Source organism: Pantherophis guttatus, chromosome 4, assembly GCF_059756535.1.
Source record: "Pantherophis guttatus breed Tessera chromosome 4, ASM5975653v1, whole genome shotgun sequence".
Classification (NCBI taxonomy): domain Eukaryota; kingdom Metazoa; phylum Chordata; class Lepidosauria; order Squamata; family Colubridae; genus Pantherophis; species Pantherophis guttatus.
The window spans coordinates 5,960,983-5,979,647 of record NC_142066.1 but is presented as its reverse complement, the minus strand read 5'-3'; the positions used below and the strand labels follow the sequence as shown (position 1 = coordinate 5,979,647).

The 18,665-nt window shown below is 43.9% G+C and overlaps 1 gene segment (V, D, J or C); it reads right to left on the bottom strand.

Moving 5' to 3' along the window:
• Positions 1-666: 666 nt before the first annotated feature.
• Positions 667-18,434, bottom strand: LOC132709801 (immunoglobulin mu heavy chain-like). The segment is given in 2 exon segments: positions 667-2,333; positions 18,252-18,434. Coding segments are annotated over 2 exon segments (471 nt in total).
• Positions 18,435-18,665: the final 231 nt, after the last annotated feature.

Below are 18,665 nucleotides of genomic sequence, written 5' to 3'. Positions count from 1 at the left end.
CAGAGGCTTTTAAAAGCATTTTTTCTACAACCCCTTCGGCTGTAGAAAAAATGTTTTTAAAAGGAAAAAAAGGCCTCTGACGATCAGGCAACTCAGCTGGGATCGTCAGAGGCATTTAAAAGAAAAAAAAGCCTCTGCTGATCAGGCAACTCAGCAGGGATCGTCAGAGGCATTTAAAAGAAAAAAAAGCCTCTGCCGATCAGGCAACTCAGCTGGGATTGTCAGAGGCTTTTAAAAGAAAAAAAAAGCATCTGCTCATCAGGCAACTCAGGTGGGATCATCAGAGGCTTTTAAAAGCATTTTTTTCCCAACCTCTTTGGCCGAAGAGGTTGTAGAAAAAATGATTTTAAAAGGCTCTGACAATCCCAGCCGAGTTGCCTGATCGGCAGAGCCTTTTAAAAGCATTTTTAACAACATCTTCAGCCAAAGAGGCTGTAGAAAAAATGATTTTAAAAGGCTCTGACAATCCCAGCCGAGTTGCCTGATCGGCAGAGCCTTTTAAAAGCATTTTTAACAACATCTTCAGCCAAAGAGGTTGTAGAAAAAATGGTTTTAAAAGTAAAAAAAAAAAAAAAGTTGGCCACGCCCACCCAGTCACATTACCCTCCCACACCAAGCCACTCCCACAGAACCAGTGGTAACAAATTTTACATTTCACCCAGTGCAGGGTGCGTTTGGAGCCTCGGGGAGGGCAAAAAATGGGCCTACCGGAAGTTTGGGAACGCCAGAAATGGGCTCGTTTCTGTCCTCCAGAGGGCGTCCAGAGCCTGGGGAGGCTGTTTTCACCCTCCTCGAGGCTCAAAGAAAACTTCCTGCACCTCAATGGGGAGGCAAAAACGGCCCCCCACTGTGGTGCAGGAAGCTGACTAGGCCACGGCCACCATGGCCACGCCCACTTAGCAACCGGGCAGAGAACCCCTTGCTAAAATTTTTGAAGCCCACCCCTGAGTAAAATGTATATGAGCCACTCTCTCAGGGGTGTGGCTATTCCTTACATGCCTTTGTCTGTAAAAAAGCTGTTATTTTTTGCAAGCCTCATCTCATGTCTCACTCTCTTTGGCATCTCAGTGGCTCGGGGAAACTTCTGGGACCTTACACCCAGATTATTATGTTTTTTTACTTGTTTTGAGAAAAATACTTGATGACACAATATTTCTTGCCTTCAGAAAGATGTCACCAACTAATGCTTTAACACTGACACATCTTGTTGTGGCCCGCCGGCGGCCAGGGGAGCTGGCAGCAGAGTTGGACAGTGAGGAGGTTGGGGAGGAACTTGGGCCAGTCCTGGGAGCTGGGGAAAGCTCGAATGAGGGCTCTGCATCAGAGGCAGAGAGGGGGCCAAGGCCATCTGATACTTATGTGCAGCCTCCAGAGTCTGACAGCAGCGACGCAGAAGAACAGTGGGAGCCTGTTCCCAGTGTGCGCATGCACAGAGCTGCCAGATGACAAGAACAATTAAGAAAACAGGGTCGACTTGGGAGTAAGGCTTGGAGATGATTGGCCCCTCCCATAAGATATAAAAGAAGAGTGAATGGGACATGAGGTTTTTGCAGGAAGCAATTAGTTCACCTGGCCGATTCAAGATTTGAAAATTCTGTTTGTGACTCTGTGCCAAGTTTGGCCTTTCCCTGCATCTGGAAATTAGCTCTTTGGCAGCGTTCCACCTGAGATAAGGTGGGTGTTGATAACCTTCCTCTGAAAGACTGTTTATCAAGCCTTGCAGACTGTAAATGAAAGTAATTTACAGCCGTATCAATATAAGAGGTTTTGTGGGACTAAGATTGTGCTTTATACTTTCTAAGGAAGCCTAGGTCAGAACACACCTTTCGTCAGAGATCTGCCTTCATTGCTGAAAACTTTCCACGAATTCTCAACCACGAAGCAGGAGAAAACAGAGGCTGGCGGGAGCAGAACAAACGAAGGTTTCTCAACAGAATTTTAGTAGAAGATGTTGGTGGCTTCAGAGAGAATTAAGGGGACATTGACTATAGTTGGTTTCCCTGTGGACTTCTGTACGGTCTTCTGATTGACGTGGAATGGTAAGGCTTCATGGGTCACCTGGCAAGAGAAGATATCGCCAGTATTCCATTCCCGCTTGCTAATGGTCAACCTGCTATAGGCAAAATACTGTTCGGGTGTGTTGGACTGTAAATTGGGTGGGCCAGTGTGGTATGTCGATTCACTGACCGGTTGCCCATTCTGGAGCCATTTCACAAAGATGTCTCTAGGATAAAAACCTTCAATGAGGCATGTGAGACTGAGTACTTCTTGCGAATTCAGTTGTTCTCCTGGAGGTGGGAGGATGTAGAGAGAAGGGGTGCTCAGCTTTCCATCTGAACGGCGGGAAAGAAAAAGAAAAGGAGTCAAGAGAATATTTAGCGCACATTCTTTATTGTGTTTAACTGTAGCTGCTGCTTCGGGCAGCCACACTTAAATGTTGAAGGCATTTTCTCTTTGGCGATGGAACAAAGATTATTAGCTCCTCATCTTGGAGCAGGGGACTGCAACCTTAAACACTCAAAGAGCCATTTGGACCCATTTCCCACAGGGAAAAAAAAAACACTGAGTGCCACAAAACCTGGGTGGGCGTGGCCAACTCGACATCACACATTTCCACCAGTCACATGATGACACCCCCAGCCATGCCTACCCAGCCGGTCATTAGGGCAGAGAACCAGGAACCACAAAACCCTTTTCTCTCCCCCCTCTCTCTGTATCTATGTCTCTCTTTCTCCCCCTCTCCCTGTCTCTCTTTCTGTAACTCTCTCTCCCTCTCTATCTTCCTCTCTCTCTCCCCCTCTCTGTCTCTCTCCCCCCTCTCCCTCTCCCTCTCTCACCCTCTCTCTGTATCCCTCTATGTCTCTCTCACCCCCTCTCCCTCTATCTCTCCTCCCTCTCCCTCTCTCTCCCTCTCTCCCTCTCTATCTTCCCCTCTTCCCCTCCCGCTCTGTATCTTCTCTCTCTCCCCCTTTCTGTCTCTCTCTCACCCTCTCACCCTCTCTCTGTATCTCTCTATGTCTCTCACCCCTTCTCCCTCTGTATCTTCCCCCTCTTTCTGTGTATCTCTCTGTATCTCTCTATGTCTCTCACCCCTTCTCCCTCTGTATCTTCCCCCTCTTTCTGTGTATCTCTCTGTATCTTTGTATGTCTCTCTCACCACCTCTCCATCTGTATCTTCCCCTCTCTCTCCCTCCTCTCTCTCTGTATCTCTCGGTATCTCTCTCCCCCACTCCCTCTATCTCACCCTTCTCTCTCCCTCTCCCTCTCTCTCCCCCTCTCTCTCTCCTCTCCTTCTCTCTCACCCTCTCTCTGTATCTCTGTATGTCTCTCTCACCCCCTCTCCATCTGTATCTTCCCCTCTCTCTCCCTCCTCTCTATCTGTATCTCTCGGTATCTCTCTCCCCCACTCCCTCTATCTCACCCTTCTCTCCCCCTCTCCCTCTCTCTCACCCTCTCTCTGTATCTCTGTATCTCTCTCTCCCCCTTTGTATCTATCCCGGTATCTCTCTCTGTATGTTTCGCTTCTCATCCAAGAAGTTTCTTCAGAGCCGAAAAAGCTTCTTGGATGAAAAGCAAAATGTCTTCAAAGAAAAACTAGAAAGTCCAGTTACCTCTTGAAATAGCACCTTGGGAAGTACCTGAGACCCTGATGAATGTAGTGCAGTGTGAGGTTCTTTTATCCCTTACATGCTGTTTTCGGGTAGGGGAAAAAATGTACTCTTGATATTGGGGACCTGTGGATATATCAATTATAAATTTTAAAATTCTAAAACATAAATTAGGCACAGGCCATCAAGAGGGAGAACAGCCACGAGAATTGCATTTGCACCACATTGGGAAAAATGAGTTTGGTTTGACTGCTTAGATGGACACTTTTTTTCTCTTTCTTTCCTTTTTCTCTTTCTCCCTTTGTAATTTTGTATTAATTTTAAATGGAAAAGACCTAGACTTTAAAATAATAAAATATTTAAAATAGGGAAGCTAGGAGAGTGTACTGCCACCTACTGGAAAAGATATTTTGTTTCCATGTTTTTTTAAATAACAGCTCAGTAGCCAAAATATAAGGGACTCTGTACAGTCATGCTGATAAGAGTGGAGAACATCTGAGAAAGTGGACTACTTGTATTGTTTATACAGGTGTTTTCCTTGAACTTAGTTGGAGTAGGAGTCTTAAAATATCATTGTTGGCTTTTGTTTTCTTTTGAGCTGCTACTTGCTCTCTTCTTTTTTCTTTCAATCTCTGGCTTCTAAGAAATCGCTCTCTGAATGCCTTTTGGATATAAATGTGCCTGAAGGACTATTTTTTCTTGGTGTTTCTGTTTTCTCCCTATACTTTTCATTTTCATTGTTTTGGGATTTTTAAATAATCATATTGATTAAGGCATTCAAGAGCGTGAAGATATTTAAGTAGATTTTATACACTATTTTTTATTCTTTTTTTGTTTTTGTTTTTGTTTTGTCAGCTCTTGGTTATACTTCTACATATCTTTTTTTTTCTTTTTTTTCCTTTTCGTTTTTTCTACCCTCTTCTTCCTCCTTTTTGTATCCACTTAAAGGATTAGGGTTTGAAAGAACCTGAAGAATTTGGCTTTTTATTGATTTTTCCTCCCTTTTTTATTTGTTTGGCCTTTTCTTTTTAAAACTTCGTTTTTTTTTCCTGGACATTGCTTTGGCTGGATATTCAAAAGTAGCAACAGTGGGAGTTGCTGCCTCCATGCCTTCTTCATCACCATCTGGAGGAAAATGATCTATACAAGCAATGTTGCAGCAAGAGAAGGAGAAAGAGAATGACCCATCACTACAAATGATTTTTCAAACAGTTTTAAGAATGGAACAACAACTACTTAAAACAGATGAGAAAGTTCAAAAAATGGATGAAAAAGTGGTCAGTATTCGGCAAACAATGTCAAAATATGAAGAAAGAATGTCAAAACTAGAGAAGAGAGATGATCAAAAAGAGGAAAAAATAAAATACATAGAGAATAGACTGGGAGAGGTTGAACAAAAAACAAGTGGTTTTATTGGATGGGAGATGGATAAACCAGAATTTTATTTGAGATTCCAAAATGTGGAGGAAGAAAAAGGAGAAAATTTGGTGGATATTATGATTAATATGCTGCCTGAGGCACTAGAAATTATTAAAGAGAAGGTGATGGATGGGGTCGATGAAATTTATCGAGTTTATACCAGATATGCTATGCGCAACAAACTGCCAAGAGAAGTACACATAAGATTTATCAAGAAATCGATTAAAACACAAATATTTCGGGCAGCTAGAGAAAAAACCCTGAAGTACAAGGAGAAAGAAGTGGCTGTCTTGAAAAAAATACCAATAAAGATTAGAGAGCTGAGAAGAGAATACCAATTCTTGACAAAAATCCTGATTCAAAAAGGAGTTAACTATAGATGGCTGGTCTCAGAAGGATTAACTCTCACATGGCAGCTCCAAAGATATAGGTTGAATACAATTGAGAAAGCAAAAGCTTTTTACGATAAATTTCTTAAAGAAAAAGAAGTACTGCAGAACTTGCATTACAGAAGTAATGCAAGTACTGTGAATGTAATCCAATTACATTCACAGAAGAAGAACTGGCAATTCTTGAATCAACAGAAGGAGCTGTCGGTGGGGTTGTGGAATATAAGGAACAATGTGAAGTAAGATCAACTAGAACAACAAAACCTACATATAAAATATGAACATGGAAGAAAGGAAATTAATTTCAATAAATGTAAATGGACTAAATTCAGCTATTAAAAGAAGGAAAGTATTTCATAAATTAGAGAAACTAAAATTTGACATAATTTGTTTACAAGAAGTGCATATTAAAAAATAGCATGAACAACTATTGATACAACCAAAACTTGGAAGAACTTTTCTATCACTATCACAAACTAAAAAGAGAAGAGTTGCTTTATATATTAAAAATGCAATACTGGCGGAGCAAAAATATGCAGACGAAGAAGGTAGAATCCTGATGGTGGAATCAATTGATAATAATATGAAAATTCTTCTAGTAGCAATATATGCTCCAAATGACAATCAAAGAGACTTTTATAGAAAATTACATAATAAAATAATTGAAATGGAATATGATAATATATGTATGATGGGAGATTTTAATGGAATTGTGAATGAAAGCTTGGGCTATAAAACACGTAAAACAACAAGACATAATAGAAAGACATTACCAAAATCTTTCTTCAAGATGATAGAGGAAATAAACATGAAAGATGTATGGAGGGAGAGAAATGGCAGCCCCTGTGGCAGCCCCTCAAATATTGGAACACTGATATCGTGTCTCCTCTGGTCCTTCTCTTCACCAGACTAGCCATGCCTGCTTCCTGCAACCGTTCATCATATGTTTTAGCCTCCAGTCCCCTAATCATCTTGATAGCTCTTCTCTGCACCATTTTTAGAGTCTCAACATCTTTTTTATAGCGTGGTGACCAAAACTGGATGCTGTACTCTAGGTGTGATCTCACTAAGGCTTTATAGAGTGGTGTTAGTACCTCACTATCACAGTTGTTGAGGTTGAAGGAAAACACAAATGATGGAACTGCATGGTACAGAATTAGAAAGATGCCAATTTGGAAATAACCCTGGCCAAGGTCATCTTCTGAAAGTCATTTAGTTGGAGGAACACCAAGATTGGGAAATGTTCCTGCATCCTTTTGCTAAATAATAATTCATAATAGAGAATAGTTGTACAAACACAACAGATACATCTATTTGACTTCATGCTTCTCCCTTGAGGCATTTGGCATGAAGCCTAAGATGGCAGAGCAAACTATGGGCAGCATTTCGTAACAAGACCAGGATGTCTTCTGTAAATATCACTCCTCTTGACTGCTGAATAATTCCCTTTTATTGAACTGTCCTCTTTCCTCCTTCCTGGAAAAAATCTGTTCAACACACATTGGATATAAAACAACTTTAAGTTATGAGTAGAAGTTTTTCATTGGGAGCAAATATGGTGGGACAGGTATGGGTGGAAGAAGAGGGCCCAGGGATAGGTTTCATGCTTGACATTCATCTGGTTAATTGAAAAGGTTAATGACAAGTGTGAACGACCAGATCCACAAAGGTAGGTCCAATTTTACTGATTTATTACTAGAACCATAGAATCAAGATCAAGTGCAGAGTTAGTACCACTTTGTAGTGGTGTAGGGGTCCCTGCCTCAGCAGTGGGTTGGATTAGATTCTAGAAGACCTCCAAGGTCCCTTCCAACTCTGTTGTTTTAATAAGACCACACTTGGAAGATGAGGAAGAGGGGGAGGAGCTGCCAGCCTTGGTGGATGCTAGCCTGAGCAGGGTAGAGTGATGGGGAAAAGGCAGGGGTGAAATGCTCCCGGTTCAGACTGGATCGCCCGATCCGGTAGCAATGGTGGCTGGTGGTTCGGAGAACCGGTAGCAAAAATCCCTGCGCCCCCCCCCCCACCACCAAGCCCAGCTGAGCCGCACGATCATCAGAGGCTTTTTTTTTTACTTTTAAAAGCATTTTTTCTACAACCTCTTCCGACGAAAAAATACTTTTAAAAGTAAAAAAAATGCCTCTGATGATTGTGTGGCTCAGCTGGGATCGTCAGAGGCTTTTCAAAGCATTTTTTTCTGCAACCTCTTGGCCGAAGAGGTGGTAAAAAAAATGCTTTGAAAAGTCTCTGACGATCCCAGCTGAGTTGCCTGATCAGCAGAGGCTTTTGAAAGCATTAGAAAAAATGCTTTGAAAAGTTTAAAAAAAAAAGTTGGCCACGCCCACCCAGTCACATTACCCCACCACCACCAAGCCACGCCCACAAAACCGGTAGTAACAAATTTTACATTTCACCCTTGGGAAAAGGCTCTGCCCCAGGGGTGGGATTCTACCGGTTTGGACTGGTTCAGGCGAACCAGTAGCTCCGACGATCAGGCGGGCCCACCTGCCTGCCCCTGCACTTTACTGACCTATATCTTCTCAGCTGATTTGCGTGGCAGAGCGGATTGCCGCGCCTCAGCTGTGTTACTCCGCAGCACTAAGGCGGAAGGTAAGTTTTCGTAAAACTGTGCAGGCACGGGCACGCGTGAAGCATGAGATCACCGAACCGGTTGTTAAACTGACAGGATCCCACCTCTGCTCTGCCCCTCTTAACGGGTTGCAAAGGGAGAGGCTATTTAGCACAGCAGGCCGAGGGAGGCGTTGCTGGAAGCAATGTGTGTGGGTCATGGCCAGATGGTTGTTTGTGTTTCTGGAACTCTGCATCTCGTGGATTTAATTCAGTTGTGTAAAAGTGTTTATGTTTGTGTTTGAAGCAGCTGGTTATCTGTTGGGTGGGCTAATTGGCCATTGCCTGGAAGGTTAATCTGGAGCTTGCTGGTTTCTGGCTTTGCTGAAAACTACTCCCTGTATTCCTGGATTGGACAATTCCTGTGACTTCTCCTTGCAAGCCCTGAAATTGGACCACCGGTCTTGTTGACAAAACTCAGTGGACCTCGGAGGGGATTTGGTGTGAATGGGTTTTAATGTTTTAATTTTTAATTATTTTTTTTTAATGCATTGTAAGCTGCCCTGAGTCTCTGGAGAAAGGCGGCATAGAAATTGAACTAATAAATAAATAATAAATAATAAATTTGGGCTGTTTATTTTTGGAACCTAAGTACATTCCGGGGGGGGGAACCTTTTAGCTGATGCTCTCTCTTCCGTAAGCCCCAATTTGACAGCCAACGGGAAGAGATAGTTCATGCCATGATCTCGGAAACTCAGCCAGCCGCCCAAGCTCGCACCAGAGGGCAAATGCACCATGGTTCCAACCTCCCTGAAGACAAGTTAACAGCAGAGCTAAAAGCGGTGCTCTCGACTGATTCCTGGTTCAAGGGAAACCAGGCAGATCTGACCCTAAGAGAAGGGTTGGCATGGAAGGGAGTAAGATTTATGTGCCCCGCAGCATGTGACTCTTGGTGCTAAAGAAGAGTCATGATTCTCGACTAGGCAGCCACTTTGGACTTTTAAAAAACTCTCCATTTGACTAGGAGACAATTCTGGTGGCCAAAAATGAAAGCTGATGTGGAAGACTATGTAAGACGCTGCACCACCTGTGCCATCATGAAGTCCAGACCAGGGAAGCCCCCCCCCCCCCCGGGTTACTCCAGACTGTGGCCAAACCCAACAAGCCCTGGGAGGAGATTGCAATGGACTTCATAGTTGAGCTCCCTGACAGTGAGGGGAACAAGGTGATCTGGACTGTCATTGATTTATTCTCCAAGCAAACACACTTCACTGCCTGCGACGGCCAAGAAACTGGCAAAGCTGTTTGTGAAACATATCTACCGGCTACATGGGGTTCCAAGGAGAATAATATCGGATCATGGGGTCCGTTTACCGCTAAGTTCTAAAGAAAGTTCCTACGGTCGATTGGGTCGTCCCTTGGGCTTAGCTCAGCTTTCCACCCATTGACTAACGGATCGGCTGAGAAGTTGAACTCAATGGTGGAACAATACATTAGGTGTTATGTAAATTATCAACAAGAAAACTGGGCGGACCTACTACCATTCGCAGAAGTGGCTTATAATAATGCAATACACAGCAGTACTGGGTTGACTCCTTTTCAGATAACTACGGGCATGGATTTTGTGCCAATGTGCGAGGGGAACATTTACCTTTACTTTTATATCAGGGGTGAAATGCTTCCGGTTTGGACCGGGTCAGCTGATCCGGTAGCAATGATGGCCGGTGGTTCGGAGAACCGGTAGCGATGGTGGCGCGACTGCCCACCCGCCCAGTCATCATTACTTCCTGCTTCCCCCGATAGATCCCCATCAGACAACAGATACAGGCGCAGAGACTCCCCCGACCCAAGGAACAGAAGGGAAAGTAGGGACAGCTCTAGCCCACATCAGTAGGCCACACCCATGTCTTATGTATCCTCCCTGTAAAGGTACAGTATCAATTTTCATGGGTGTGGCCTACTGATGACAGCTAATGAGCTAGAAATGGATCTATTTAGGTCTCCCACCTAGCAGTTAGAGCTTGCTAGGTGTCAGAAAGGAAAAAAGCCCAGAACCGAGTAGATGTGATTCTACTGAGCTGGAGCTACAAAAAAACCTTGGCTACGTAGGTAAAACCTGGCTAGAAGAAAAACACACATAAACCCTACGAAGAAATATATATATATATTGAATTCTCAACCATGAAGCAGGAGAAAACAGAGGCTGGCGGGAGCAGAACAAACGAAGGTTTCTCAACAGAATTTTAGTAGAAGATGTTGGTGGCTTCAGAGAGGATTAAGGGGACATTGACTATAGTTGGTTTCCCTGTGGACTTCTGTATGGTCTTCTGATTGACGTGGAATGGTAAGGCTTCATGGGCCACCTGGCAAGAGAAGATATCGCCAGTATTCCATTCCTGCTTGCTAATGGTCAACCTGCTATAGGCAAAATACTGTTCGGGTGTGTTGGACTGTAAATTGGGTGGGCCAGTGTGGTATGTTGATTCACTGACCGGTTGCCCATTCTGGAGCCATTTCACAAAGATGTCTCTAGGATCAAAACCTTCAATGAGGCATGTGAGACTGAGTACTTCTTGCAAATTCAGTTGTTCTGCTGGAGGTGGGAGGATGTAGAGAGAAGAGGTGCTTGGCTTTCTATTTGAATGGCGGGAAAGAAAAGGAAAAGGAGTCAGGAGAATATTTAGCGCACATTCTTTATCGTGTTTAACCGTAACTGCTGCTTGGGGCGGCCACACTTAAATGTTGAAGGCATTTTCTCTTTGGCAATGGAACAAAGATTATTAGATCATCAGCTTCGAGCAGGGGTCTGCAACCTTAAACACTCAAAGAGCCATTTGGACCCATTTCCCACAGGGGAAAAAAAAACACTGGGCGCCAAAAAACCTGGGTGGGCGTGGCCAACTCGACATCACACATTTCCACCAGTCACATGATGACACCCCCAGCCATGCCTACCCAGCCGGTCATTAGGGCAGAGAACCAGGAACCACAAAACCCTTTTCTCTCCCCCCTCTCTCTCTGTATCTATGTCTCTCTTTCTCCCCCTCTCCCTGTCTCTCTTTCTGTAACTCTCTTTCCCCCTCTCCCTCTCTATCTTCCCCTCTCTCTCCCCCTCTCTCTCTGTATCTCTCTGTCTCTCTCCCCCCTCTCCCTCTCTCTCCCCCTCTCCCTCTCTATCTTCCCCTCTCTCCCCCCCTTCTCTCTCTGTATCTCTCTGTCTCTCTCCCCCTTCTCCCTTTCTATCTTCCCCTCTCTCTCCCCCTCTCTGTCTCTCTCTCCCCACTCTCACCCTCTCTCCATATCTCTCTATGTCTCTCTCAACCCCTCTCCCTCTCTATCTTCCCCTCTCTCTGTGTATCTCTCTGTATATCTCTCCTCCTCTCCCTCTTTCTCCCCCTCTCTCCCCCTCTCTCTGTATCTCTCTTTCCCCCTCTTCCTCTCCCCCTGTGTATCTCTCTCCCCCTCTCCCTCTCTATCTTCCCCTCTCTCTCCCCCTCTATCTCTCTCCCGCCTCCCTCTCTCTCACCCTCTCTCTGTATCTCTCTCTGTATGTTTCACTTCTCATCCAAGAAGCTTCTTCGGCTCATCCAATAAGTTTCTTCAGAGCCAAAGAAGCTTCTTGGATGAGAAGCAAAATGTCTTCAAAGAAAAACCAGAAAGTCCAGCCACCTCTTGAAAAAGCACCTTGGGGTGTAGCTAAGAACCTGATGAATGTAGTGCAGTGTGAGATTCTTTTATCCCTTACATGCTGTTTTTGGGTAGGGGAAAAAATGTACTCTTGATATTGGGGACCTGTGGATATATCAATTATAAATTTTAAAATTCTAAAACATAAATTAGGCACAGGCCATCAAGAGGGAGAACAGCCACGAGAATTGCATTTGCACCACTTTGGGAAAAATGAGGAAACGCCTACAGAAGAAAATAATAATTTTAAAAAATACTAGATTGTGCAGAAATGGATAGGTTGACATTAAAGATAAAGGATAAAGAAGATACTTTTTAACATGGGATTTGTTTAATCAATGGTTAGACAACAGGAGGGAGAAATTGGAAATTGGAAATCATGATTATGTATAAGGAAATTGACCCAGATAATACACTGTTTGCTAAGCACTTGCGTATGTTAAAAACAAATGTATAAATAAAATGTTAAAAGAGAGAGAGAGAGAGAGAGAGAACAAAAGAAATATCCATGATTAGAGACAATGAGAAACCTATATGCGGATCAAGAAGCAACAGTGAGAACTGGACACAGAACCACTGATTGGTTCAAAATTGGGAAAGGAGTTCGGCAAGGCTTGTATACTGTCGCCCTGCCTATTTAACTTATATGCAGAGGACATCGTGAGAAAGGCGGGGCTAGATAAATCACAAGATGAAATTAAGATTCATTAAGATATGGGGCACCGTTTTGCGGTGGTTCTCCTCCTTCCTCTCAGACCGTTCGCAGTTCGTGTTGACAGGGGGGCAGAGGTTGACTTCAAGGCGCCTTGCATGGGGAGTGCCACAGGGGTCGGTCCTCTCGCCCCTTCTGTTCAACATTTATGTGAAGCCGCTGGGTGAGATCATCCGTGGTTTTGGGGTGAGAGTCCATCTGTACGCTGATGATACTCAGCTGTACATCTCCACCCCAGACCACCCCACGATGCCCTTGATGTGATGTCTCACTGCCTGGAGGCCGTGCGGGTTTGGATGGGAAAAATAGGCTCAGACTCAACCCCTCCAAGACTGAGTGGCTGTGGCTTCCGGCACCCCGATATAGTCAGCAGGTGCCATCGCTGACTATTGGGGGTGAATCTTTGCCCCCCCACAGAGAGGGCTCACAATTTGGGTGTCCTCCTGGACGCACAGCTGTCTTTAGAAGAGCATATGACAGCCGTGGCCAGGGGGGCCTTTTATCAGGTTCATCTGATTCGCCAGTTGCAGCCCTTTCTGGACCGGGACGCCCTGCGCACGGTCACTCATGCCCTTGTTACCTCCCGGTTGGACTATTGTAATGCTCTCTACATGGGGCTCCCCTTGAAAAGCACCCGGAGGCTCCAACTGGTCCAGAATGCGGCCGCACGGGTTGTTATGGGCACAACTCGTTGCGCCCATGTGACACCCCTCCTGTGTGAGCTGCACTGGCTCCCAGTGGTCTTCCGGGTGCGATTCAAGGTGTTGGTTACCACCTTTAAAGCGCTCCTTGGCATTGGACCTGGATACCTTCGAGACCGACTTCTGCCACCAGTAGCCTCCCATCGGCCAGTCTGCTCCCAGAGAGAGGGTCTCCTCAGGGTGACATCGGCCAAATTATGTCAGATGGCGACACCCAGGGGGAGGGCCTTCTCTGTGGGAGCCCCTGCCCTTTGGAATGAACTGCCCCCGGAAATTCGTAAAATCTCTGATCTCTGTGTATTTCGCTGTGCGAAATACCATTTCAAAACCATTTTGTTCCACCAGGCTGGGCTAACAATATAAAGATTTTAATTGGCTTTAAATGGGATTTTAAATTCAGGGTTTTATAAATTGGGCCTATTATTTAATAATTTTAATTATTTTTAAATTTTGTCTGTCTTTGTGTTTTTAATTAGTCTGTACACCGCCCTGAGTCCTTCAGGAGAAGGGCGGTATAGAAATAAAATAAATAAATAAATAAATAAATAAATAAATAAATAAATAAATAAATAAGATATCAACAACATCAGATATGCAGATGATACCACTCTAATGGCAGAAAGTGAAGAGGAACTAAAGAGCCTCTTGATGTGGGTGAAGAAGGAGAGTGCAAAAGCTGGGAAGACTCTCACCCTAGTCGCCACTTCTTTACCCTCCTATCATCGGGAAGGAGATATAGAAGCATAGGTAGCCGCACAAACAGGCTGAAGAACAGTTTTTATCCGTGGGCTGTCGGACTCCTGAATGAGAAATAACATCATAACTACGTAGTATGATGGACTGCAGGGCTGGTGCAATGTGTAACATGTTCACACTGGTGCAATAGGACTGGGTGTTTTGTTAATATGATTTATTGGGTTAGGGGTTTTCTGTCTTCACTGTGAGCTGTATTGTGTTGAGGGAGGGGCGCACTGAGGGAGCTCGGCCAATCTCATTGTACATATGTTGTGCACTGACAATAAAGATTTGAATTTGAATTTGGCTTGAAACTCAACAGTAAGAAAACTAAGATCATGGCACCCGGCCCTCTCAATTCCTGGCAAATAGATGGGGAAGAAATGGAGGTAGTGACAGGTTTTATTTTCCTGGGATCCAAGATCACCGTAGATGGGGACTGCAGCCAAGAAATTAAAAGACGCTTGCTCCTGGGGAGGAAAGCTATGGCAAATCTAGACAGCACAATAAAAATCAGAGTCATCACCCTGCCATCATAAGTGTGTAGAGTCAAGGCTATGGTTTTCCCAGTTGCAATGGATGGCTGTGAAAGTTGGACCATAAGGAAGGCTGAGCGCCAAAGAATTGAGGCCTTTGAACTCTGGTGCTGGAGAAGACTCCTGCGAGTCCCTTGGACTGCAAGGCGATCAAACTGGTCGGTCCTAGAGGCAGAGATGGTAATCACTTACCTTCGTTACTAGTTCGCAAATGTGAGCGCGCGCACTATGGGTATGATAGCAGTGTTCCAATATTTAAGGGGCTGCCCCAGAGAGGAAGGGGTCAAGCTATTTCCCAAGGCACCTGAAGGCCAGACAAGGAATAATGGATGGAAACTGAACAAGGAGAGATTCAACCTAGGAATTTTCTGACAGGGAGAACAATCAACCGATGGAACAGAAGTTGCCTCTGGATGTTGTGAGAGCTTCATCAAAGGAGGCTTCCAAGAAGAAATTGGACTGCCATCTGTAAGAAAGGGTGTAAGGTCTCCTGCTTGGGTGGGAGGTTGGACTAGATGACCTACAAGATCCCTTCCAACTCTGTTAATCTGTTAATCTTCATTAATTGAAATTGAATTGGAAGGAAAGGTTCTCCTCAATTCCAGGTTGCTTCTCTCCTTGATGAGTTTCCATCCATTGTTTCTTCTCTTGCCTTCTGGAGCTTTGGAAAATAAGTTATTTCCAAATTGGCATCTTTCTAATTCTGAACCATGCAGTTCCATCATTTGCGTTTTCCTTCAACCTCAACAACTGTGATAGTGAGGTACTAACACTACTCTATAAAGCCTTAGTAAAATCACACCTAAAGTACTGCATCCAGTTTTGGTCACCACGCTATAAAAAAAGATGTTAAGGCTCTAGAAAGAGTGCAGAGAAGAACAACCAGGATGATGAGGGGACCGGAGGCTAAAACATACGATGAATGGTTGCAGGAAGTGGGCCTGGCTAGTCTAGTGAAGAGAATGTCAGAGTATATTCGTCAACTGGAATTGGAGTAGAATAGAGCAGAGCAGAGCAGAGCAGAGCAGAGCAGAGCAGAGCAGAGCAGAGCAGAGCAGAGAATAGAATAGAATAGAATAGAATAGAATAGAATAGAATAGAATAGAATAGAATAGAATAGAATAGAATAGAATAGAATGCCATTAACGCAATAGCTGCCAGCTCAGTGTTATTCCCTAGGGATGGGCAACCCAAGTGGTGCACAATAAGGGGAGGAAGCAACAGCAGCTAAGCCTCCATCGATTAACATGCCTGAAGTAAAACCGACAGAGTTAATTATAGGTGGGAGGCGGGTAGATGAGCCGATCACGGGCACAATGGCCAAATTGATCAATGATGTATAATGGCTAATATCTCCTCAATGGTAGTTTTTACACTCTAACATTGTTAGCAGAGGCCAACGAAAGGTCAGTGGTTAATATATTTTAAGTTCCAGAGATCGCGATGTCTGTCTCTTCTTTTATGGCTACACCTGGAATTCGTATTTTTAGGATAGTTCGCAATATATGTATGTATGTATGTATGTATCAGGGGTGGGTTCTAAATTTTTTTACTACCGGTTCTGTGGGCGTGGCTTATTTTGTGGGTGTGGCTTGGAGGTCATGTGACTAGGTAGGCATGGCTAGCTGGTCAGAGTCATTTCTGGAAGGTCCTCGCACTTACGACCTGACTCATTTGTTTGCTTTTAACACTGATCAGCTGTAGGACGGCCCTTTGAAGCCCCATAGCAAGAGTTTAAACAGTTTTTTTCCCTCTAGTCATCAGCTGGGACTCAGGAGGCAGCAATAGATTGGGGGTGGGACCAAATAAAAAGTAAGAATAACATGGGTGGGGGTGGAGGGGAGGGCGGGGGGGAGAACCGGTTCGGTGACGTCATATCGTCACCGCTACCGGCTCGGCCGGACCGGACCGAACCAGGAGGAACCCACCACTGGTATGTATGTACGTACGTACGTACGTACGTACGTATATGTATGTATTTATTTATTTGTTTATTTGTTTATTTTTCGAATTTCTATGCTGCCCACTCTCCGAGGACTCTGGGCGGCTTACAACAAAGACAGTATACTAAATAGCATATTGCCCCCAGCAATCTGGGTCCTCATTTTATCCACCTAGGAAGAATGGAAGGCTGAGTCAACCTTGAGACGGTGAGATTTGATCCACAGGATTTTCCTGGCTAGAGGAAAAACACACATAAATCCTACAAAGAAGTAAGAAAATAGATATGTATATGTATACGTATATGTATATGTATACGTATACGTATATGTATATGTATATGTATATGTATATGTATATGTATATGTATATGTAAATGTAAATGTAAATGTAAATGTAAATGTAAATGTAAATGTATGTATAGATATGTATAGATATGTGTGTGTGTGTTTGTATATATGTCAGCTTTGGAAGCCATATTAGGTGGGAAGCTTCCAGGCTGCCACCTTCTCTTGTCTGGGAAAGTAAGAAGGAGGATTTAGTAGAGGGGTTGACTGTAGACATAATAGCATTCTTCCTGTTGGTTAAGGTGATCCGGCATCTGGAGAAGGAGTGGTCAGAGTGCTGAGTCGAGATGGGATGGATGTTGATTGGAGCATGTGATCGACTGAGGAGTGAGGGGATGGTTTGGGGTTTTTTGATTTACTGAGGGAAAACCCAGACCTTTCAGATTCGGGTTTTCCCAGATGTGCCAGTTTATCTTTTTTTTTTTAAATATACTTTATTGATTTTTTAAAAAAAGGTTTTTTTAAAAAGAAAATATCAAATCTCAGGTAACATCTGAGGTATTGTGCGATTACATATATACAGTATATACACAACAAGTATCTTCAAATCTATCATTATTAGAAATAGGCATATCCTTATAGTCTTGTTCTATTATTCCACCATTTATACCACCTTTCCCATACTGCCTTAAATTTTGAATTCTCATCATCTTTAAGCATACTGGTTAATTTTGCCATTTCTGCACATTCCAAAATTTTATTTATTATTGTCATCTCTGGAGGTATTTGTTTATCTTTCCAGTATTTTGCAAAAGTTAATCTGGCCGCTGTTATAATATGTGTAATCAATTGTGTCTTGTCCTTAGAGAGTCCATCTCCCATCATTCCTAGTAAGAAAATTTCTGGAGATAATTTTATATCTTCTTCCACTATTTCCCGCAGCCAAGTTCGTATTTTTGTCCAGAACTTTTTTGTCTCTGAGCAGGACCACCACATATGAAAGAAGGTGCCAACCTCCTTTCCACACTTCCGATGTGCCAGTTTATCTATTCTAGTAAAAAGAACTTTGGAAAATCCTTGCTTCCATGTCTTTACTTGGAGTTGGGATTTTCTGAAACGCTGACAATGTGTGTGTGTGTGTGTGTGTGTGTGTGTGTGTGTGTAAGGGATGTGGTGGCTCAGTGGGTAAGATGCTGAGTTTGTCAATCGAAAGGTCGGCAGTTCAGCGGTTTGAATCCCTAGTGCCACGTAATGGGGTCAGCTCCCATTAAATGTCCCAGCTTCTGCCAACCTAGCAGTTCGAAAGCACGTAAAAAATACAAGTAGAAAAATAGGGACCACCTTTGGTGGAAAGCTAACAGCGTTCCGTGGGCCTTTGGCATTTAGTCATGCTGGCCACATGACTACGGAGACGTCTTCGGACAGCACTGGCTCTTCGGCTTTAAAACAGAGGTGAGCACTGTCCTAGCATGATTTTTCAGGATGCTTGTAATATAAGCCCTACCCCAAAAAGAAGCCCCAGTTAAGATTGTCAACCAGACAGAGGTGTATACAGAGACACACACACATATATATATGAAAGAAAAAGAATTGTTGAGAAACCTCTAATCCTAAGGAAAAAAATCTCCATACTCAACCAAAGAAAGTGCAAAGAAAGAGGGGAGAACTCACCTTTTTGAGGGCTCAGAGGGACGCTGTGTCCAGGGAAGACGAACCCCAACAGGAGAAAGTAGATGGTGGACCCCATTGTGAAAGTCAGACTGAAGTCTCACAAAGGGTCCTTGTGCAGTTATACAATTCCAGCAAGATGAGAGAATTGAGCTTCCAAGCACCTGTCCAGAGCTTCAGGAGAAAGTGAGCAAGCTGACTCAGAGGGGGGAATTTAAACATAATCCGAAGAGAGTCTTGGCGTCACATGCTGTTGGTTCTGTTTCCTCATTGGCCCTATTCATTTGGTTCTCCTCCAATCCCATTTGACTAAGGTTGATCCCGGAACAATATTGACTTGAGTGGCCACATGCCACCCAATGTTGGCAACTGCTGACACTCTGATTTCTGTTTCACCTAAACCTCCACGTAGGTCAT